The 24594-nt window shown below is 35.6% G+C and overlaps 2 protein-coding genes across 8 annotated transcripts in view; both read right to left on the bottom strand.

Moving 5' to 3' along the window:
- The window catches only part of kcng1 (potassium voltage-gated channel, subfamily G, member 1), a 76468-nt gene extending 65048 nt beyond the window's left edge, over positions 1 to 11420 (bottom strand). For all 5 annotated transcript variants that reach the window (XM_048179051.1, XM_048179052.1, XM_048179054.1 and 2 more), the window contains exon 1: positions 11064 to 11420. The gene's annotated coding sequence lies outside the window, so the exon portion shown is untranslated. The remainder of the gene's footprint in view (positions 1 to 11063) is intronic.
- A 2574-nt stretch (positions 11421 to 13994) lies between these two features.
- nfatc2a (nuclear factor of activated T cells 2a) overlaps positions 13995 to 24594 on the bottom strand; it is a 52502-nt gene continuing 41902 nt past the window's right edge. For all 3 annotated transcript variants that reach the window (XM_048177602.1, XM_048177601.1, XM_048177600.1), the window contains one exon: positions 13995 to 16063. In XM_048177602.1, the coding sequence (XP_048033559.1) occupies positions 16008 to 16063 (56 nt within the window). In that variant the 3' untranslated portion in view covers positions 13995 to 16007. The remainder of the gene's footprint in view (positions 16064 to 24594) is intronic.

The following is a 24594-nucleotide window of genomic DNA, read 5'->3' as shown; positions in this document are numbered from 1 at the left end:
AAACACTGACATACGGTAAGACTCATGGGCATCAATCACTTTACTGAATACTTGCTGGCTAAGAAATAAATAATTATTACCTTACAATCCATCTGTTTTCAAATCCACATCATTGGAATATCACAACATCGATGTCTGTCAAAAAATAACGTGCACAGTACACTAGTATTTATGAGAAGCAGAGGTCCAGGGAGTACACACATTTCCTTGAAAACACACACACTATACTGGATGTTTTCGATGCGTCATCGCTTTCCAAAAAGAGGGGAAAAAATGTCAGCCTAAGTGGCTTCTACATGCTATCTATCAAAAACGATAACATACATAATACACTGCCCGGCCAAAAAAAGTGAGTCCAGACCTTCACCCCAGTGTAAATTTTTGGGATTTGCTGAAGAAGACTTTACAGAATGCTCACCTCTTGCATTGTCAATACAAGATCTTGATCTTTCTTGATGGAAATAAATGTTGTGATGTTATTTCCATCAAGAGGTGCATCAAATTTTGGTCAAGATCTTGCAAGAGGTGAGCACTCTGTAAAGTCTACTCCAGCACATTCTTTCACAATTTTAACCCTGGTGAATCTTGACATTGTCATCCTGGAATATGATGTGTCTTCCTTAGGGTTGCAAAATTCCGGGAATTTTCAAAGCTGGAAACTTTCCATGGGAATTAACGGGAATAAATGGGAATTAACGGGAATATATGGGAATTAACGGGAATTAATGGGAATAAACAGAGAATTTGCAAAATTACAGGTTAGCCTATAACAGGGTACTTAAATGTAGTTGAAAAGAACATCTTGCTGCATAGTTTTGGTTAAACAACCATATTTAATGCAATTTTAGTTCAATTTTTACCCTGCACATTCCTCAATCACAGTCACATGACTTATTGCAGGGCTATTGAGGCCACGCCCCCTGCATGCTCTGTGCATTCCCCCAGTCCATAACATGCACATTTGATCAGAAATACAGAAAAAAACAGTAATATTGTGAAACATCAATACAATTTAAAATAATGGTTTTCTATTTTGATATACATAAAAATATAATTTATTCCTGTGATAAAGCTGATTTCAGCATCATTACTCCAGTCTTCAGTGTCACATGATCCTTCAGTTATCAATGTTTGAAACAGTTGTGCTGCTTAATATTTTTTATAACCTGTGATACTTTTTCAGGATTCTATAAAAATTTAAAGAACAGAATTTTTTAATAGAAATCTTTTGTTACAATATACACTACCATTCAAAATTTGGGGGGTCAGTTGATTACTTTTATTCAAGGATGTGTCAGATTGATAAACAAAAAGTGATATTAAAGTGATATTGTTAGAAAAGATTTTGAATAAATTCTGTCTTCTTAACTTTTTGTTAATCAGTGAATCCTGAAAATAGTATTACAGGTTCCAAAAAATATTCAGCAGCACAACTGTTTCCAACAATGTTAAAAACTGAGTATCAGATCAGAATATTAGAATGATTTCTGAAGAATCATGTGACACTGAAATAAATAACACATAACAATTGCTGCAATAAAAATATATTTATTTTACATATTTACTAAATTAGAATTATTTGAATGCGAAAAATAAATAACTGTTATTTCATGTTATGACCAAACAAAATTAAACATTTTTTTATTTGTTTTTATATGATACTTTTTATATAAATATTATAAATTTAAATAAATTTCCCAAAATTTCCAATAAATTCCCATAAATTCCCGTAAATTCCCATAAATTCCTGTAAAGTTTCCAAATTGGAATATTTCCAAAATTCCCCAGCTTAAGTTTCCGTGGAAAGTTTCCGGAAATTTACCGGAAATTTACCGGAAACTTTCCGCCCCTTTGCAACCCTAGTCTTCCTACTTTAAGGGTTAAAAGAACCATTGCCAAAAATATAACATGCTAGAAACATAATAATCAATGTAATAATGATCCATTCATAGATTCTTAAGTATTTGCCTAAGCGACTTTTTTTGGCTGGGCAGTGTGCATAACGCACATGAATATAACTTTGTTCTTCACTTGCTAAAACTGAATCGTAATGAACTGAGTGAAATACTCCACACTGCATGCTAAAGAGAAAAAACGCCAATCCATTTGAAAAACTTGTGAACATCGTTCAACATGTTGATTTTGACGGACATTTTTTATGCATGAAATACGCATTCTGATTCTGACATTCCTGATTTGAATATTTTCTATTCTTGACTGATCTTTTTTTCATAATTTTGGCAATAGATGAACTGTTAAATGAGCGACTTGAGATGAGTCCCTGTAGTCGTCCAATTTGACTATTGTTGTTTCACTACAGTGGTTCGGGCTGCAAGATTGCCGAATGACAAAAGAAACCTTATTAGCATGATGGTGTATAAACTGTACATTTCTTGTCTATTACCACCCACTGCTACTTATACCAATGACGGAAATAAGTGTAGAGAGAAAGAGAGATGGAAGGCAGAGCTCAGGTAGAGAGGAAGGCCCAAAGTGGCCCAATAAAGGGACCCAGAGGAAAAGAAGAGCCAAAGAAAAGAGTGCCCAAGTAAAGGAGAGACCAGAGCAATAGTTGCAATCTTCTTTTATCCCTTCCTTGACCATGTGATTAAAAAACAACAAATCAGACACATTTAAATTGGCCAATCGGCAGATTACAACTTCCCCCACCCTACTAAAGGTGTAACAATTAGCAGAGCCCTGATATAAACACATCTTAGCCTACATGCCTTGATCACTATCATCAACACCTCTTGAGCCTTTAGGACTTCCAAATGGTACTTGTGGTAAGAAATGGAGGGGGTTGGACAGATCAAATATTTGAATATTTCTAGAAAAATATGACATGCATGAAGTCATTACAGTAATGAAAAAAAAATGGTGGAAATACAGTATATGAACTGCAAAAATTCTGGGATTGTTTCTTGTAATTAATTACAATACTGGTCTCTATATGCATGGATGGAAAATCTCATAACAATGCTTATGTATATTTTCCTGTAGCTCAGTGGTTAGAGCATGGCACTAGCAATGCCAAAGTCATGGGTTCGATCCCAGGGATTGCACATACTCAGATACAAATGTGTAGTATAATGCAATGTAAGTCGCTTTCACGAGTTCACACTTACAAATAAGTCAGGTAAATTAATTGGTAAACGTATTTGGCGTGCTGTCCGGGGAGAGGGCTCCGAGCTCGGTAATCGGCCCGAACACAGAGTACCCCCCCCCTCCTTTTAGATTATATGAAGTAATCCAGAGAGTGTGAGGAGACGGGGTGGTGGAGGGATTCTGGAAACTGTCGAGGATCCTTGGGTGAGTTTGACTGTGATTATATACAGGCCTGAACTCATGCCGATTGGGTAGATACGTTGATTACAGATTGTTGACAGCTGGTTGAGATGAGGTAATGATTAAGATGTTGTAATGATTGGGTATCTTATTTGACTTGTTCCTCCTGAACTACGTTTATAAAACATCATTTCAGGTCATTAAAACAAGGTGACTTGTTACATAAACCACTGTTTGAAAAAAGAAAAAAGACACAATTACAGCACAATATGCTGTAATTTATATGATATTCACATTCACGGCAAGTAGAGATAAACATTATGTAAAGTAAACAGGCAGGCAGTAAAGCGCACATGCGGGTGGGCGGAAGGCGCATGTGCGGTGGGAGTTTGGCCTGTCGATAATGAGCGCGGCTATAGAACTACTTCAAAGCTGATGAAAACTGCAGCCTCACAGGCGATGGATTTGCGATTAATGTTGGAAATAATGACCTGCAGAGGGCATAAAGAGGGCAGAGAAACACCTCCAAATGAAATGTTCATCTTTCACTTAAGCTGCACTCTCCTTTGGTACAATCAGCCTGATTTGAGGAGCTTTCTGATGGTGTGCTTCATCAGGCCTGCAGGTTACCTGAATTTATATCTGAATTTAAAGGGTTGTGTCTTAGATTTGCATCAAAAATAATTCTCTTGATGAAACACTCAGGATTTTCCCATTATTTACATGTTAGGTCAAATAAATTTCCTGCATTAAGAGGTTAGTTGACTCAAAAATGGAAATTCTCTCATTAATTACTCACCCTCATGTCGTTCTAAACCCGCAAGAATTTTGTTCATCTTCAGAACACAAATGAAGATCCTTTTAATGAAATCTGAGAGCTTTCTGTCTGTCCATTGACAGCCTATGCAACTACCACTTTCAAGCCCCAGAAAGTTAGTAAAGACATCATTAGACATCAATGTAACTCCAGTGGATTAACCTCAATTTTTTAAAGTGTCGCATGTGCGTTTGCGCAAAAAAACCCCACAAAATTTATCACTTTATTTACAAAATATCAATTTCCAACATGCGTTCACGAAAGCATCACAATGTGTGAATGCACGTCAGAGATAAATAATTTGTAAATAAAGTGGTAAATTATGTTGTTTTTTTTTGTGCAAACAAGCACGCTTTGCGTTGTTTAATAAAACTGAGGTTAAACCACTGGAGTCACATGTCAATGTCAATGGAGGGAGAGAAAGCTCTCAGACTTCATTAAAGGATTAGTTCACTTCAGAATTCAAATTTCCTGAAAATTTACTCACCCCCATGTTATCCATCTAGCTAGTGCAAGATGAGCATTTGTGTTTAAAAAGTATATACATTTTTATTTTTTTTTATAAAATGACCGATTGTTTCTCTAGATAAGACCCTTATTCCTCGTCTAGGATCATGTAGAGCTCTTTGAAGCTGCACTGAAACTGCAATTTAGACCTTCAATCCGTTGAACCCCAGTGAAGTCCACTATATGGAGAAAAATCCTGGAATGTTTTCCTCAAAAACCTTCATTTCTTTTCGACTGAAGAAAGAAAGACATAAACATCTTGGATGACATGATGGGGGTGAGTAAATTATGAGGAAATTTTAATTCTGAGTGAACAAATCCTTTAAAAATATCTTAATTTGTGTTCCGAAGATGAACAAAAGTCTTACGGGTGTGGAACGACATGAGGGTGAGTAATTAATGACAGAATTTTCATTTTTGGGTGAACTAAAACTTTAACAAGTGTCCCAGAGATCCTATATGATGACATATTATTTTTCTCATATTCTCTATGACTGGACATCCCTCTACAGGCTGTGAGAGGAACATGCACACCTTTTTTCAACATCTACCACGTGTTGCAGCATGAAATGCGTACTGTATTAATAATAAACCTACAGATGTCAAATGTTATTCTGTTTCCAGTCTTGAGAGTATAAATACAACTATTAGACATATTATTCATAGTTGGAAAGGAAAAACAGAATGAATCCTATACAAACACAACCAAACAATCAAGAACTAACAGAAAAAAAACAACAACAAAAAACATTCTTTTTAAAAGCTCTATAAAGATTCTTCAAGTATTTCAAATGTTGTGCTCAAATGGGTGGAAATAACAGCATGCTGGTTTGCACTACGGTGAGAAAATAATGACCTAATTTTCATTTTGGTTTAACTCTTCTGTTAATGACAGCAACAGGTACATCTCAGCAGTAATTCGAGATTCATTTACCACATGGAGAGGCGTCAGATGCTACTGAAGGAGAGAAAGAGAACAAGTACAGCCGCAGGCTTATATCAGCTAATATCAACGACTACAACTGAAGATTGAATCAAGAATATGAACAGCATTTTTTTGCCACCAGGGGGCGAAAGCGCAAAACAATCCCATTCATCATCATCATAGACCAGTGGTCTCAAACTCAATTCCTGGAGGGCCACAACTCTGCACAGTTTTGCTCCAACCCTAATCAAACACACCTGATCCAGCTAATCAAGGTCTTCAGGATTACTAGAAACTTCCAGGCAAGTGTGAGTTGGAGCTAAACTCTGCAGAGCTGTGGCCCTCCATTAAATGAGTTTGAGACCACTGTTACCTCCAGTAAGATATTTGATTCAAAGCTTACTTTTGCACTTTACTACACTTTAATTGTTTAATATTTGTGTAATATTGTATTAATGCACCTGTACTGCATGCTAATTTATTTACCTGTATGGTAAATGGTTATGCACAGTCTAAATCATTTATTGTTTTATCAATGTATGAGCTCATATTAACTAATAGACAAGAAAATATTTTTAAAAATCATTTGCCACACCCCAGGACTCTACATAAACCATGGAGAAAAAAATGTCTATGAAATCTAAAAGTGTACACTTGTTGTCTTATATATATATATATATATATATATATATATATATATATATATATATATATATATATATATATATATACAGTACAGTCCAAAAGTTTGGAACCACTAAGATTTTTAATGTTTTTAAAAGAAGTTTCGTCTGCTCACCAAGGCTACATTTATTTAATTAAAAATACAGTAAAAAACAGTAATATTGTGAAATATTATTACAATTTAAAATAACTGTTTTCTATTTGAATATATTTCACAAAGTAATTTATTCCTGTGATGGCAAAGCTTCAGCATCATTACTCCAGTCTTCAGTGTCACATGATCCTTCAGAAATCATTCTAATATGCTGATCTGCTGCTCAAGAAACATTTAATGTGTACAATTGTACAAAATATTTGTGTACAATATTTTTTTTTTCAGGATTATTTGATGAATAGAAAGTTCAAAAGAACAGTGTTTATCTGAAATCTAATCTTTTGTAACATTATAAATGTCTTTACTGCCACTTTTGATTGATTTAATGCATCCTTGCTGAATAAAAGTATTCATTTCTTTAATTTCTTTTAAAAAAAATAAAAATACAAATTCTTACTGACCCCAAACTTTTGAACGGTAGTGTATAATGCTACAGAAGCTTTGTATTTCAGATAAATGCTGTTCTTTTGAGCTTTCTATTTATCAAGGAATCCTGAAAAAAAAAGTACACAACTGTTTTCAACATTGAAAATAATCATAAATGTTTATTGAGCAGCAAATCAGCATATTAGAATGATTTCTGAAGGATCATGTGACACTGAAGACTGGAGTAACGATGCTGAAAATTCAGCTTTGCCATCACAGGAATAAATTACTTTGTCAAATATATTTAAATAGTACACAGTTATTTTAAATTGTAATAATATTTCACAATATTACTGTTTTTTACTGTATTTTTAATTAAATAAATGTAGCCTTGGTGAGCAGACGAAACTTCTTTTAAAAACATAAAAAATCTTAGTGGTTCCAAACTTTTGGACTGTACTGTATATATATATATATATATATATATATATATATATATATATATATAAACACAGTAATAATTTAAAAAGACTTAGTGAGTTCATGATTTTCTATTTTAATATATTGTAAAATGTATTTTATGTTAATAATGTTGAAAACAGTTGATATTTTTTTAACAGCATGATTTTTTTATGGAAATACATTTTTTTAGGATACTTTGATGAATAGAAAGTTCAAAAGAGCAGCATTTATTTCAAATAATAAATATCTTTACTGTCACTTTTGATCAATTTAACGGTGCAGTAAGCAATTTCTGTGAAATGCTGTTGATATGTGAAATCACCAAAATAAAAGCACCCCTAAACAAAATGATCACACCCCTATCTTGATAGCTCCGCCCCCCCCATTCACAAACATGAGCTGATTGGCTACAAGTGTTTTTGGTGCTCGTTCAGTCCGATCCACTTTCAACACCATTTCTCAGAACTCGCTTACTGTACCTTTAATGCATCCTTGCTCAATAAAAGTATTAATTTCTTTACAAAAAAAAAAAAAATTTTACTCACCACAAACATTTGAACGGTAGTGTTTATTCAAAGCAAACATTGCTTTAAACTTTCTAGGCCTTTATCACAATTTATGACAGAATAAACTAAGTTTTGAATTAAAAAGTAAACTAAAATCAATTGGAAGTCAAATTTCAGAAGCATGTTGTTTACTTGCATCTTGGTAAGGGAAAAATTTCGTTGATGAGTGCTACTCAGTTTGATTGAGTTATTAAATGTTTTTAGCTTTTTGATGAGGTAATAAGCAGCCCACTTGAACCCTGGGAAGGTGACTAACGTCTCCCGCTCTATGATGCAGTAGTCCCGGCTACTGTACAAACGCAGCATTATTCAATCAAAACAAGTATTTACTGTTCGTCAGGGGTGTGACATGTTATTTCTCTTTGAATAAGGCCTTCTTTACACGAGCTCTAGGTCTGCAGTGATTACTGCCACGCAGGCAGGCTGCCGCAATACAACGGGTGGCTTTTTCCACAAACCTAATTCACGAAAACCCGCCTGAAAGCAAGATTACCATGAAATATGCTGCCGGATCAATCATGCACAATGTCCATGTCACGAGTCTGAGGTCATAGTAATTCGCTGTTAATGTCCATCAATGTTTCATTATACAAGGAACTTATTAAAATTGACCTTCATCGCCTATTATTGCACTATGATGTCACTACTACCAAACTACATGCTGTGCTGTAGATCAAACACTCCGGTTAAGTCATTCGCCAGGCTCCTTTCCAGTTTTACACAATCTTACTGAAATATGTCAAGGAAAACTGGTTTGAAAAGACTCTACAGTGTTGAATGAAATTCCCTTCCAGTGAAAACATGCATGTTTTGTTCTCTGGCCCTTCACGGTTATTGTGCATGAGATCTGATTTGATTATCTAATCCGAGATAAAGGGCATATGACTCACGGCATATCTGCAATAGCGCAAATAAATGAGGGGAAATGTGTCTGTGTTCTGTCGCGACCCACGTGCTGCTTTATTTATTTATTTTGCTCACAGCAAGTGATGTCATTCCAAGCAACTTCCTGAACACTGGGTTCATTCAAGCCATCCACCACAGTTAGGGCCCAAACAAGCTGTTGCCTAGCAACCGAGGAAACGCTACAAGATGCTTATTTGTCTGAGAGGCAGAGAGCTGTGAAGTCACAAAGGGCCACATGGGCCGATGCCATCAAAAGCGCAAAGTTCTGTTCATTTCTGCTCAGATTTAATGACCAAAATAACGGCAGAAAGCATCTGCTGTTTCAAGCCGCGGTGTCTGGAGCTAACTAAGCCTATCGATGATTAACTGCTTTAATACGGTGCACTTTGGAGACGCAAAGAGAACAGGTGTTTCATAAAGAGCAGTCAACACCACCATAAACAGTTCACAAAACTGATTCTCTCTGAATCGCACTAAAAGGTGGTAAAATGTTGTTACAATTAAATAGTTATGTTTAAAGTCCCCCTGAAATCAAAATTTAAGTTTTTTAGCTTTTAGTATGAATATGTTATACTATATGTTATCCTGGTGTGTTGCAAATTCGCATTTAGGAGATATAAGCATTCAAATCTTAGTCTCTCACTTCCGCTAAAATGGATCACGGATTTTCATGACATCACATCGCATATCAGTTTCTCATCAGATCTACTGTCCAATCAAATGCTCTCTAGAATCTGAAGTCCCGCCCCCTCCTACACTCTGCTGCGGCTGAAATCAGTCATTTGTTCACACATTTACTAGTTTCTGCATGGTGAATGGCACATAGTGCACTATATAGAAAATAAGGAACGATTCAGATAGTGTAAATATGCTTTCCTTTGACGCGAATGAAGTCACGTTACGCTGCATTCACATGGGCCGTCAGTGTTAACGCTTGATGGAGGGCGTGTCTGAAGCTTGTGTTGATGCGACCGTTAAAGTGATAACAGCCAATCACATTACTTTCCGGTGTTGCATGAACGCAATTGGCTAGCGACTGCTCTAGAGTGTTTTCATAAGGCGATCTGATTGGCTGACGCCTGCGTTGGCGCTTGAAAGTTCTCAAATCTTCAACTTCTGTCGCTTGCAATGCGAGTGAAGCAACGCGATTCAGTTCAGCAACGCATGACGTCACCCATTCAAAGTAAACGAGAAGCGTTAACGCCTACGCCCCGTGTGAATGCAGCGTTAGTGTCACATGAACCGCCGTAACGCGAGCAGTCTGCTCTGGCCCAGGGAAACATCATATCATATCCGTGAGTCGGCACAGACCAAAAAAGGTATCGGATCCATTTAATTTCTGCACAGAATGCTGTATAAAAGCGATATAAAAGACATTATGAGAATATTTCATTTTGAGAATATTATATTTCAGTGCAGCTTCAAAGGGCTTTAAACGATACCAGATGAGGAATAAGGGTTTTATCTAGCGAAACGATCTGTCATTTTCGAAAAAAAATGTCAATGTATATGCTTTATATAAACAAATGATCGCCTTTGTATAAGTGCTTACGCTTTCCGTATTCTTCAAAAAGCTTATGCTGTATGTCCTACGCCTTCCCTATTCTACTTACGGAAAAAATAGAAATGGCGCTGCGAAGGCGTAGGACATACAGCGTAAACTTTTTGAAGAATACGGAAATGCGGTTTTGGCGGAGGCACTTACAAAGGCCATCATTTGTTTATATAAAGCATATACATTTACATTTTTTTTTTAAATGACAGATGGTTTAATAAGACCCTTATTCCTCGTCTGGTATTGTTTAAAGCCCTTTGAAGCTTCACTGAAACTGTATTTTTCACCTTCAACCGTTTGGAGGCCATTGAAGTCCACTATACGGAGAATAATCCTGGAATGTTTTCATCAAAAACCTTAATTTCTTTTCGACTGAAGAAAGAAAGACATGAACATCTTGGATGACATGGGGGTGAGTAAATTATCAGGAAATTTTTATTTGAAAGTGGACTAATCCTTTAAATGACATTAACACATTGAATAAGCTGCATGTTCCAACACTCTTCAGTGGGCCTTTAAAATTCATTACAAAAAGTTAGTTCGACTAGGTGCAACTCGCCGCCATGATAGCTAATGCAGCCACGTTTTGAGTTGGGTTTAGTGCGTTGCTATGCGGTTGTTAGGATGGCCTAGGAGGTTGCTATGGTGTTTTGGGTGGTTACTAACCTACCCCTCAAATCTCTGTAATAAATAAGGCTCGCTATCTCCTTTAAATCTTCACTAATATTATCGGCTCATTGCTTAGAAAAGCAATAAACTTCGAATAATACGTTACCAGGATTAGTACTAGTGTTTATACAGTTAGTGTGTTGATACTTGGAAATTGTCTTTACCTGCAGCGTCCGACGAGTCTTTCAGGTGTTGAACTTAAGCCTTCTTCATCATCATATTTACAGGTTTTTTCACTGGATTGTCGGTGAACATCCACTTCTTCCAGGGCTTGTTTGGTTGTTATTGAACGATTCTGTCGCGAGGGAATTGTACGAGCGATTCAGTCACAGCGTTCACAACGAAGACGGTAAATATAATGATAAAGATAACGTTTTAAATATCGGTCTAAATTTAAAAGAATAGCGGATTCTACACCATAACTAAAATATAACGACAAAGATGAGCAATATCGCTGGAATCACTTCCAGAATGACTTTTTTCCAACTGATAAACGATAAAAACGTTGACAGCCAATCAGAATCCAGAGCTTTAAAGCGGCAGCGCGCGCTTATAATAAAAGACATAGTGCTGGGTAGTAATGCAACTGATTACATGTAATCTGGATTACATAATCAGATTCCAAAAATTAACTACTTGTAATTATATTGTGTTTTAAAATATGATGAATTCAGGGTGTTTGGGACACTTTTACAATTGAGATGACTAGGAAAAAGTGTCCCAATCAACCTGAATTCACTAATCAGACTAGTTACTTTTTTTATTGATTACATGTTATTCACATAATGGTAGTTATTCATAATAATAATTTTCATATCTAATCACCTCCTGCCAAACACAATAATTATTATTTGACTTATCACTCTCAGCGAGTCGTTTAACCATGTATTATTGTCTTTGAAAGGCGTTTGTCTTTCAAACACATTAAAATGTACAAATTCATGTCATTTCATATTTCATATTTACATATTTACAACCTCTTTGACCTAATATATTTACTTGAAGTAAAGATTTTAAGTTAATAAGTTATGTAAATAATACAATTTGGTCAATAATAATAATAAATTAATAAAATTAAGTTCAGTAACCAACTACAATTTGTAAGTAGGCCTAATCTATCTAGCATGAACATTATTGTGGATGCTAATATTTGCTTTAGTTATATTTATAGTTATCGTTCTTGGTGTGAATGGGCCTTTTATTCGGTTTATTTGGGACGGTTTATTACTGAATCGTGGGCTGATTCTAGACCTTTCTCCCTTTTGACCGATTCATTGAAAGGAACCAATTCATTCGCCGTTCAATTGATGAATCGAACACAGTTCTGACTAAATTCTGATTGGATAAGACACGTTTGGACCACATATTTGAACATAAAACACCTTACACCTAGTGTAATGAACTATATGGCTACTTAATGACTTTATAATTGTTAATTGTGATAACTTTTATAATTGACTTTTATTATTGTATGCTGCTGACTGCCGTTGAACAAAAGCAGACGTTCACTCGAGGCCGTGCACGTGTGGTGGTATTGCATATTTACAACTGTGGTTTTTAAATTTCTTGTTTTTTGTATCCGTTCATTAAAAGATTTATTCAGTGACTATTTCTTCAAAATGCAAATTTATGGCAGTAGGCGACGACTAAATAGCATATTGTACCGTATAACTCATGTTATGAGCCAGTCATTACATTGATTCGTTAGAAAGCACCAAATCTTTATTAAATTTGCATAGCCTATCTACAAACCTATTAAGCGTTTATATCACAAATGCAGTTTATGTGAGTCAGAGAACATAGCCTAAATGATTTGTTCCTTTAAAGGTGCAATATGAGATTTCTGTCCGCTAGAGGCCTATTCAAAACAAAGGCGTAGCTTGATGACGGCAAGTTTGAGCGCGGAATCTTGGGACATGTAGTCTTCACATCACAGCCGGTGGAAACAATCGGGATAGGACTCGGGAAGAAATCATGTTCATGGATATTATTATTAACGTTACTGTAGTATGAAGCAGAGCAGGACTGAGTGTTGTGGGAGCTGAACGAGGAGCTGGAGCGATTGCGCAACACGCGCGTCACGAGCAGCGGGACTTTTATTATGACACAGTCACCGGCGCCGCTTCCACTTTTCCGGTCATGAGTATGAGGTAACGCAGCAATGTTTATCATATTAGATACATTTAAGTGTGTTGAAAATGATGTTATAATGTTCATTCGCTCGGTGGCTGCTGTGAGACACTGTTACACACTGCAGTAAGATAGATTGATTTTACAATATCATATTAAATATTGGATGGCTTGTGTTGATAAATGGCATGCAATTTATTTTAAAACGTATTGTATGATGGAGAAAATGCTGTATTACTGTTACTAAAAATAAAGCTGCATCTGATTATGCTATGTTAGCTATTTGACAAAATACTGTTTTTCTCTGAGACATGGTAAAGCATGGTACTCGCAAAAAATCAAGAAAATTACATTTAAACAATAAAACTAAACATGTTGAGCTATATAACAACAATTAGTTTTCTGTAAACGTAAACTTAACCAAACAGTTGTTCCCTTTTCTATTAAAACATGTAAATATTAAAGCGTCTTTGGTGTTTCCATGGTTTCTACAAAATAAAACCGGAAACCGAGGGTAACGCGGCTATGACGCAATTGACAGGCGACTCCTCACACGTCCCGGAGCCTTGGTTAAAATTGCAATTTTCTCACGATTTACAAATAGTTGTAAACATTTGAGATATTGTGAGTACTCAAGTGAACAAAATATATAACACTGGCCTAGTGGTTTTTGGATATTTTACTGCAAAAATAGTACATATTGCACCTTTAACACCGTCTGAAGAGCGTTTGAATGTCTGAAGAGATGTTTGAATTTCCCTAAAAGGGATGAATAATGTATTTATTATTATTATTATTATTTCGCAATGTGCTAAAAGACATTACCCAATTCCAATTATTTGATTATATCTATATGTTTTAGATATCCTTTATTATAAAGACATATGGTGACAGAAGTCTAGGAAGTGAGGCAGCCCACAGTGAGTAAATACAATGCCTTAGAAAGAATCACAAAAGCAAAGAGAAACTCTTTAAAGCTTTTCGTTTTATTGCTCATGTCCTCAGCTGGTTATTCGACAAACATGAACACGTCTAAACATATTAGGTTAGACATGCTTAAGCCAAACATGAATATAATCATGACAAGCTAATGAAATAAAAAATATAATTGGTCTCTCTTTTGGCATTGACAATCTTATATTAATATAAAAAAAAAAAAAAAAAAAATTAAATGCAATTCGTCTATATGCAGCAAAAGCTTTGGCAGTTCATATATTCCCAGAGCCTTGGTTATAAGATATTAAATGGCAAGAGAACAACTGATTCAGTTCATATAAATATTTCTCTTCCAATTCTGACTATCTGATTCTAAAAAATAAAAATTATAGAAACAGTCTATACACTTTCGAAGCAATCTATTTACAATAAAAAGAAAAGGTTTACATTCTGAATATAGTTGTTTTGTTGTGCCCACTGTACACTGAAAACAAAAACAAAAAAACAATAGCATCACTATTTTTTACAATGTGTCCCAAAGGAATAAAGATAAATTTTAGATAATACTTACAAATTAATTCATTTATACCACTCTTAATAATTCAGCCAAAATTGTAAAGGCATATAAAAATATACTTATGCTTTTTTTTTTTTTTTTTTTTTTTAAAGTGGGCATGATTGCTTTCAAAAATATTTTCAAAAAGAAGCCTTTGAACACAAGCTAATGCTTCTTAATAAATGAATTTGTTTGTTGCTTGAATAAATCAACTTAAGTCAGTTTTTTTGCATTCAATATCAGAAAATTCATGTGGCAATGTGTTACAGAGACATGATATCTACTGGAAGTATAAATACAGAAACTTATTTCCATGTTTTGAATGTTCTACATTTACACACACACACAAAATATATATGCATATCATAAAAGCAAAGCTGTTATGGTTAAAAAAAATTCTCCATGAGAGATAAATCTACCCTAAATTTGAACACAGAACAAAAACTTGAACAGTTCAAGTGTTGCATATTCATAAGGAGAACAGATGTAACTGGAAAGGTCAAGAATACATAAATAAGCAATACTAAAATATGGGACAAAGACGTTTTGAGAACCTAAATGTAGTGCAGGGCATTATGGGCTCTGACTTGACACAAGGTATTTCCATTCATTTTTGGTTTGCTGGTTTTACGTTTTGGTACAGCACCATAGGCAAAGGCACAATGTTCAGTTTACTATTTACATCACACAGAAGAAAATGGCACTTCATTGGTTTTCTTAGCCCTATTACTGCATGATTACAAACAAATCTCATAAATCATGAGAAACTTTAAATAAAATATAATTCACTGACAAGAAGTGCATACGCTGTTTTTTAAGAATTCCCTTCATGAACAGTGCATTTACTTATAGTAATTTAAAATATTAAGTACAAGGCATTTTAAATTTTTTAAAATTTGGATTGATGTACATGTGGTTCATCTAATACAAAAACAACTATTCCTAAACAAAGATATCAAACATTTGCAGTGGAGTGGTGTATTTATCCACTTTCCCTTCAGAAGTATGTGCAAACCACTTGTTTTGGTGAATATGACGGACGGTAATGGTTTAGTCTCACAGATGATGAGGTTATTGCTTGAAATACACTAATCTGAGTGAGTTCATTTATGTGAGTCAAAAGGCTATGGAATAAAAAACCCACAAAAAGGGAAAAAAAATTGATTTAACTCCACCTGTCCAATCCAAACTGTTTATGAAGGCTCAAGTCTCTGACAAGTTTGACATATGAGATCAACATTGGACGACTTTCAAAAGTCAAATAATAGCAGGGAAATTCAATACCATTTGCACATCAACACGCTGCTGTTCCTGGAGTTGACTGAGATGGATGTTTGGTTAAATGCGGTCCATGATCCAGTTTTTGTCAGAGGTGACACTTGACCGGGCCGAGGCACCGCTGCTGCTCTGAAGGCAGGGGAACGGCGATACACAAGGGGCACAGCGGACACTCCAGGGGTCCTGCTCGCCGATCAGGGGGTTTCCTCTATGTCTGACCCCTGCCATGCACTCCTGTCAGATCCTTCCTTATGATCTCGTTCACTATAGAAAAGACAGAAAAGAGGAACGTGTTTAAAAAAGAAATGTAAGAACATCTGTTCAGAACCGAATCGCATAATGTGCAATTGCAAAGTGGGGTTCATAAGTCGAGTCGAGACCACTAGTAAAAATGCTTATATTTTAGATTTTTTTCCCCCATTCAATGCAATAAATAATGTAGAATTTCAAAAAAAAATTTCATCTTGCAACATATTTCTATGCATTTAACATCATCATGAATATATATATATATATATATATATATATATATATATATATATATATATATATATATATATTATACTCAATTTATGTATTTTAATTTATTTACTCAATTAAATTTACCAATTTATTTACTCAAATTTCTGTTTTTATATAATTGATTTATATATAGATATTACATTTTAATATAATTATTAGAGCTGGCAACTCAATTAATCATGATTAATCGCATCTACCAAAAGCTTGTGTGTATATATATATATATATATAAAAGTGCTGTCAAATCGATTAATCGCAATGAATACATATACACATGTACAAACTTGTTAGATGCAATTAATCATAATTAATCAATTTGACAGCACTAATAATTATATTAAAATGTAATAAATATATAATAAAATATATAAATCAATTATATAAAAATATAAATGATAGAATATATATATTTCTGTAATTCTATAATTTATATTTTTATTTAATTGATTTATTTCTATCTATCTATCTATCTATCTATCTATCTATCTAAATAAATGTGTGTGTGTGTGTGTGTGTGTGTGTGTGTATATATATATATATATATATATATATACACACACACACATTTATTTATTATAAAATTATTTATTTATTATTAAATTATTATAAATTATAATTTATATTTTTATATAATTGATTTATATATTTTATTATACATTTTTTACATTTTAATATATTAGTGCTGTCAAATCGATTAATTGTGATTAATCGCATCTAACAAAAGTTTGTAAATATGTATTAATCACGATTAAATGATCTGACAGCACTAATAATTATATTAATGCATATAATATTCTGCTGTTTTTGACATAGGCCTAATTCGAGTAGTCTATAAATATTCTATAGTTTATACAACATATAATATATATATATATAAATTTGTAAGTCACTTGGATAAATCAAAAATGAAAATTTACAAAACATAACTGTTGTTAAGCTGCAGTGACAGTAACCGGGCACTAGGTGGAAGGGAATGATTTGACAGAACAGGCTCAGCGAAGCCTTTGCATTGGCCATCACTTCCTGTTGTTACTCTATTTACAGGGGGGCATAAATGGAAACTTTTACTGCCTCTTCATTCTAAGAATAGCAGCAGGGCGCGTGGGGCTGTTAACTCAATCACAACACCACCATACACTAGTCTAGCCACAACTCAGACATGAACAAAGGTCGCAGGTAAGATCAAATAATTTGAATGTGGGAAAACACCTGCAATGCTGTTTGAGATGAGTATGGATCAAAATGATGACAAAGTCACTGATTGATGGTACAGTTACATGGGTACTCGAAAGAACAGGTTGGTATCAAATGCACTATACACTATAGTTTGCAAATAGCACCATATTTTTTTAATTGTTTACCCAAAGAGACAAGTAATGGTATAAATAAAATAAGTTAGTTTAGAAATAGAGATTCCATTTATTATATATCCACCGTTCAGCCACTGAACTGCACTATACCTTTACGCAGACTTCGGTTTGAAACAGCATATAATGTGATAATGTGGTCTGACCTGATTGGCAGCATCCTCAGTGCCATTTACTATCAAGACGTGACACTTCGTCCTGGAAACCCAGAGCGCAAGTCATCACTACCTCAACACACAGTGCCATGCTGTTTGTTTGTTATGATGGATGAGCTGGAATAACAGGTGTAGCGTATAGATTCTCTCGAGGGCTTGAGCCATATGTCTCTGACTGAATTATTGATGGTCAGTCTGAATATTTAACATAAAAATAATAATGTAAACCAACCCGCATTAAACTATTAGCTATGAATAATGCAATATTATGTTTTGGCAAACAGACAGCCAGCAAGCTGCAACCAATTACTCTGTATTCCAAGTGCAACATCATGGCAATGTCAAACGGTAATAAATGCACAAGTTTTGCAAAATGAAGCAGAGAATGGTAAAATGCATGCACAAGTAAACATCAGCGCTAATTGGCCAAACAAAAATGAGATTAAAACACTGAAAGACTTTCACAAACAGCGTTTGTTGTGGTAAGAGCTTGCGTTAGAGGAGAAGGAACTCAACGTTCAACTGATTTCCCTATTTGAAGCTTTGATCGTGCAAAGGAGCACAATGGCACAGATATAAAAGCCCGAACCGAAAACAAATACGGCTTGATGGATCTTACAGCCTGAAATGTTTACAGCAGCTCATATATATGATAATTGAAGGTTAACAAATCATCTTGAATCAATAAATAACCTTTTTATTTAAAAAAAGAAAAAAATATGATATATATAATACTAATTACCTAATTCAAGAAATTTGTGATTATAATAAGGCTAAAAATAAGCAGAATCTACAACAGCGCAATCAAGAAAGCCTTGCGGTTTTAATCATACAACACTAAGTATGGGAGCTCTATGTGGATGACATCTGTTTTTCCCTCAGAGACTAATGAAGAGCAGATGAGAGGGGAATAAACTGGTAGCAGCGGGATGCTGAGATGCTTTATCAGCGAGCAAAAAACAAAATATGAGGCCCTGCAGCCGTCGCAGACTGTAGATCCTCTGATGGAACTCCTTCCAACACCTAAGAGCTTAAAAGAAACTCAACAGCAGGGAGACTGGACTTTTTGACATGTAACAGCAGTAAGACACTAGATCTTTACAACAAATATGAGTGATTCGCTGTGCAAAACTTGCTTTTGTGGCTTAAAAGGATAGTTCACCCAGAAATGAATATTTTCCCATGATTTACTCACCCTCAAGCCATCCTAGGTGTATATGACTATCTTCTTCAGACGAACACAATCGGAATTACATTAAAAAATATCCTGGCTCTTCCGAGATTTATAATGGTAGTCAATGGAGGGTGAGATTTTGAAGCCCAAAAAAGTGCATCCATCCATAATAAAAGTAATCCACATGACTCCAGGGGGTTAATAAAGGCCTTCTGAAGCGAATCAATGGGTTTTTGTAAGAAAAATATCCATATTTATAACTTTATAAACTAAAATAACTAGCTTCCGCCAGATGACTGTATGCATACTGCGCAAGTCGACTTGCGCCACAAGAGTACGCGATGTATGACGCAGGATGTAGGACGTAAGCTTAGACGCCTCACATGGTTCAAACAAATAGGGCTGTTCAACAAACTCAAGCTCCTCTTCATTTATATCGAAATCCTCTGACATTTCTCTTTAAAAAAATCCCGTTTTAGACTTTGTGACCGGTGTTTTGTTCTGCTCTATCCTCTATTCATCAATACATCATACGTCAGGTCAGAAGTTACTCTTCCACCCTTACTCGATTTGCATAGACGGTCTGCCGGAAGCTGGTCTTAAAGTCTTAAATATGGATATTTTTATTGCAAAAACCCATTGATTCCTTTATTAACCTTCTGGAGCCGTGTGGATATCTTTTATGATGGATGGATACGCTTTTTTGGACAAAATCAGGAGCGCCATTCACTACCAAATTAAAGCTTGGAAGAGCCAGGATATTTTTTAATATAACTCTAACTGTGTTCGTCTGAAAGAAGAACACCTAGGATGGATTGAGGGTGAGTAAATCATGGGATAATTTAAATTTTTGGGTGAACTCTCACCCAAAAATGAAAATTCTATCATTTATTACTCACTCTCATGTCGTTCTACACCCGTAAGACCTTCGGAAAACACAAATTAAGATATTTTTGATGAAATCTGATTGCTCAGTGAGGCCTCCATTGCCAGCAAGATAATTAACACTTTCAATGCCCAGAAAGCTACTAAAGATGTATTTAAAACAGTTCATGTGACTACAGTGGTTCAACCTTAATGTTATGAAGTGACGAGAATACTTTGTGTGCGCCAAAAAACCTCCCAAAATAACGACTTTTCAACAATATCTAGTGATAAGCAATTTCAAACACTGCTTCGGATCTTTAGTTTTGAATCAGTGGTTCGAAACAAAAGATTTGTAAAGCTTCAAAGCTTCATGAAGCAGTGTTTTGAAATCGCCCATCACTAGATATTGTTGAAAAGTCGTTATTTTGGTTTTTTTTAGAGCACAAAAAATATTCTTGTTGCTTCATAACATTAAGGTTGAACCACTGTAGTCACATGAACTGTTTTAAATATGTCTTTAGTAGCTTTCTGGGCATTGAAAGTGTAAATGAACTTGCTAGCAATAGAGGCTTCACTGAGCCATCTGATTATCAAAAATATCTTAATTTGTGTTCTGAAGATGAACGAAGGTCTTACTGGGTGTGAAACGACATGAGGGCGAGTAATAAATGACAGATTTTTTCAGTTTTGGGTGAACTAACCTTTTAAAGCATGTTGCTATGTGGCTGTTCAGGTGTTTTTTTTAATAGTGCAAAAGAAAAATCCCCAAATCAATCAAAAATCAGAAACATAATAGCACAACTCTCTTAAATAAGCCCCAAAATGTGTAGTATTAATTTTGTACATGCATAGAAAACCATGCAATGTACAGGACAGAGGGCTTATAGGGAAAGTAATGAAGGGCTGGCACACACTGATGGTTTTAGCTGTAAAGGAAGTGTACAGACTGGGCGGTATAATAGGTGAGTGTCTGGCTGGAGAGACCTTGACCAATCAGAAAGCTTGTTTACAAACCAATGGTGGAGAGCAAGACAGAGCATAGTAGATGACTCAGTCTGCACCTCAACTGTGTGTGTGCGCGCATGTACTTAGGTCCCTATAAAAGTCCCTATAAGATAGCAAAATCTGTCTTTTTAGGAACGTACGGGTGAATAAACAATGTCTTTTACGTACAAAAATGTTAAAAGTTGTCTTTTAGGTGTAGGGTTAGGCTGTAGTCATTTTATATGAAATCAACAGAAGTCCCCATTTAGAATGCAATGTCGCAAGCGTGTGTATGTGGATCAGGTTCTGTGGGGTCTCTCTAACTATAGTAAAACCTGAAACCCCAACATTGTGGGGACCAGTCCCTGCGAGGACTTAATCGTACTAAGTATCTTAACGAAAAAGAAAAAGGCTCAAACATTTGTGTAAGGGTTAGAAATTGTTTGCTCAGTATTAAAGCAGAAGAAGAAGTTAATGGAAAGTCCCCACCATAATAGAAAAACATAAGGCAACATGAAGTGACAGGACATCCTGTAATGAACTAAAATTTTTGCATTCACAATTAAATATGGCATTTACTATGACTAAGGCCCACACACACACACACACACACACACACACATAAAGACATACAACATATGTTGTACTGGTCAGTGTGTGTGGTGGGTACTGGCTAACACTGAGTGAATAATACAGCCACACTGTAAGTGTGAAGTACAGGAAGAGTCTACACCACAGGTCTGAATGTTTCCCTCCAAATCTGCCCGGTTTAAAAAAGCAAAAGCAAAACTAAACTATTGAGACCTCCTTCCCTTTTAACTCTGTCTTCAGACCATGTTAAACTCTACAATCTACAGATGCTGCTTATTTCGAACACCACTTTCAAAGAACAAAGCTACGTCTTATCGGGATACCGTTTTCACAGCCAAATATCCAATGGCTTGGCACACACACGGCCCAAAACTGGATGCAAGTGATCTGAAACTAATGTGCGCGGCTTACGTGCTCTATCTAAATTATTCCTGCTGCTCTCTCCAGCTGGAAGAACTTCAACTCAGGCTTCCCAGGCTGGAACCGAAGCCTGGGGCGACAAAGTCAAGCCAGATGAGCACTGGAAGATTGGCCAACGTTGTACCCTCCAAACTCTAAGCCAGTTTGGCTGTTTATCTCACTTGTTAAGGGGCAATGTGGAGATGACCTAAATTTAAAGGTGTACAATCAAGGAAAACTAGTAAGAGAACATAACTTTCTTGCCAAAAACACCACTTTGGAATAGTATACATTTGCATGTTAGCCTAGACTGGTTGGTCAAGCTGTTGGGCCATCATTGAACTTTGCTGACGCAGCTCGTTGAACGAGTCTTGCCGGTTAAGCATGTCAAGAAGCTGTTTGTTACAAAATGTCTAGTATTTACACAAAGATGTACTTGACTTCCCTTTCTTGCTATTGAGAAATGCAAAACATGCATGTTCATAATGAAATGGATGAAGGTACAGTTTCTTTACAGAAAGCCAACCACAGAAACCCTGATACCCCCTTCAAAAGCCACCATCGAAATTCTGAGTGAGATAGACACATCTGCATGAGTCATATGATAACCGGTTGTGTGTGAAGGTCTTGGAGGACATCAAACGATGAGATGTTGGTGGGTGGATCGCTACACCTTGACACCTCTGCAAGCAGAAGCAACTGGGACTTTTTGTGGTCGTCATCCTTCCTGCTCTCATTGACCTGGACTTTGTCTGCACCCCATCTGCTCTTGGGTTACTAGCAGCATCACTTCTTCAAAGTAAAACTTGGAGCCATCAGGCTTCTTAACTAGCTTAAAGGGTTAGTTTACCCAAAAATGAAATTTCTGTCATTAAGTACTCACCCTCATGTCGTTCCACACCCGTAAGACATTCGTTCATCTTCGGAACACAATATTTTTGATGAAATCCAGGAGATTTTTTTTACCCCCCATAAAAAAAAAAAAAAAAAAAAAAAAACGTAATTAAGGTCTGGAAAAGTAGTAAAGACATGGTTAAAATAGTCCATGTGACTACAGTGGTTCAACCTTAATGTTATGAAGCGATGAGAATACTTTTTGTGCGCAAAAACAAAACAAAAATGATGACTTTATTCAACGATTTCTTCTCTACCCTGTCATTTTCCTAAGCCAGTGGTTCCCAAACTTTTTTGCTTGGAGTACCCCCTGAAGGGATTACCATCCTTCCGCATACCCCCCTCTTCCACTTCGACTGCAGTCACACCTTTTCCATTAAGCGACAATATTTGCCCCCTAAATTGATTTTCCAGTGCATTTTTTTACCTTTATGAATAACTTTATAAAATAATGTTTTAAATTAAAAAAAATGTTCAATAGAGAAATATGCAATGATGGTAAAATGAAGTAAAACTTTTAAATATTAAACTAAAACCGCCAGCAGGTGGCAGCAAGTCACTGTTTTTATGAGTGAATCATCGAGTCATTCATTCAGCAACAAAGCAAGTGGCTGTGAATGAATCATTGAATGACTCACGATTCGTTCAAAGCCGCAGAATTGTTCGCAAAACACAACTTGTGTTGTAGTTCTGCTGTGATTTTCGTTAGAACTATTATTTAATTCCAAATAGAGTAAATACTTAAAGTACTAAAGTACGTTTAAAATGTACATTTTATTTTTTTGACCTGTTGTATAATAATGTCACGTTTGCAGTCATGTGGATATTTGGGAACAATTGCGTTCTTGCTCGTTATCATCATTAAATACAAGAACTCACACAAGGTATGTTTTTGTGTCGGAGAAAGTTTGAGTCTTAAATCAAAATTAATCCATTATCTGTGTCTATATTTGTTCTTCATGCGAGTAAGTGCTAAATCCCCACTTTTACAAAGGTGCATTGTCGAGAACGGCAGTAATTTAGCGCGATTTAAGGCAGCAGATTCTGCACGCAATCTATCATATCCATGCTGCTTGTGTGGATACAGTCGTTTTTGACTGTAGGTAATTTGATTAAATGTACTGGATTTATGAAATTTTGGCAGTTAGAAATAGATGCTCGATTTTAATATTATTTTAAGGTAGAATTAAATGAACTACTCAGCATTTTGTTCGCGTACCCCCTTTTGTCACCTCACGTACCCCCAGGCGTATGCGTACCACAGTTTGGGAACCACTGTCCTAAGCTATTTACGTTGTATAGACAGTTCGGCGCTTCCAGGTTCTACGCCATAACGCTGGCTTATTATTGGCCGGCTCCTGCGTCAGAATCACATGCATGTGTCATGCTGCTCACGTGAACAGCGTCGGCCAATACTGAGCCAGCGTTCTGACGTAGAACCTGGAAGCGCTGGAAGTAAACAGCGTAGGAGAATGCCACAGAAGAGAAGATATTGTTGAATAAAGTTGTGTTTTTGCACAAAAAAAGTATTCTCATCGCTTCATAACATTAAGGTTGAACCACTGCAGTCATGTGCACTATTTAAACAATGTCTTTAGTACCTTTCTGGACCTTGAAAGTGGTGGTTAACTTGCTGTCTATGGAGGAGTCAGAACCTCTCGGATTTCATCAAAAATATCTTAATTTGTGTTCCAAAGATGAATGAAGGTCTTACGGGTGTGGAATGACATGAGGGTAAGTACTTAATGACAGAAATGTAATTTTTGGGAGAATAACAACCAACAAGATCGGTTTATAATAAGGTCATCCGGCTTCAATATAAAGAACATGCCAAATCCACTA

Source organism: Megalobrama amblycephala, linkage group LG24 (genome assembly GCF_018812025.1).
Source record: "Megalobrama amblycephala isolate DHTTF-2021 linkage group LG24, ASM1881202v1, whole genome shotgun sequence".
In the NCBI taxonomy this organism is placed as follows: domain Eukaryota; kingdom Metazoa; phylum Chordata; class Actinopteri; order Cypriniformes; family Xenocyprididae; genus Megalobrama; species Megalobrama amblycephala.
Note: the sequence above shows the minus strand (reverse complement) of the source record. Positions and strands in the feature narration are given on the sequence as shown.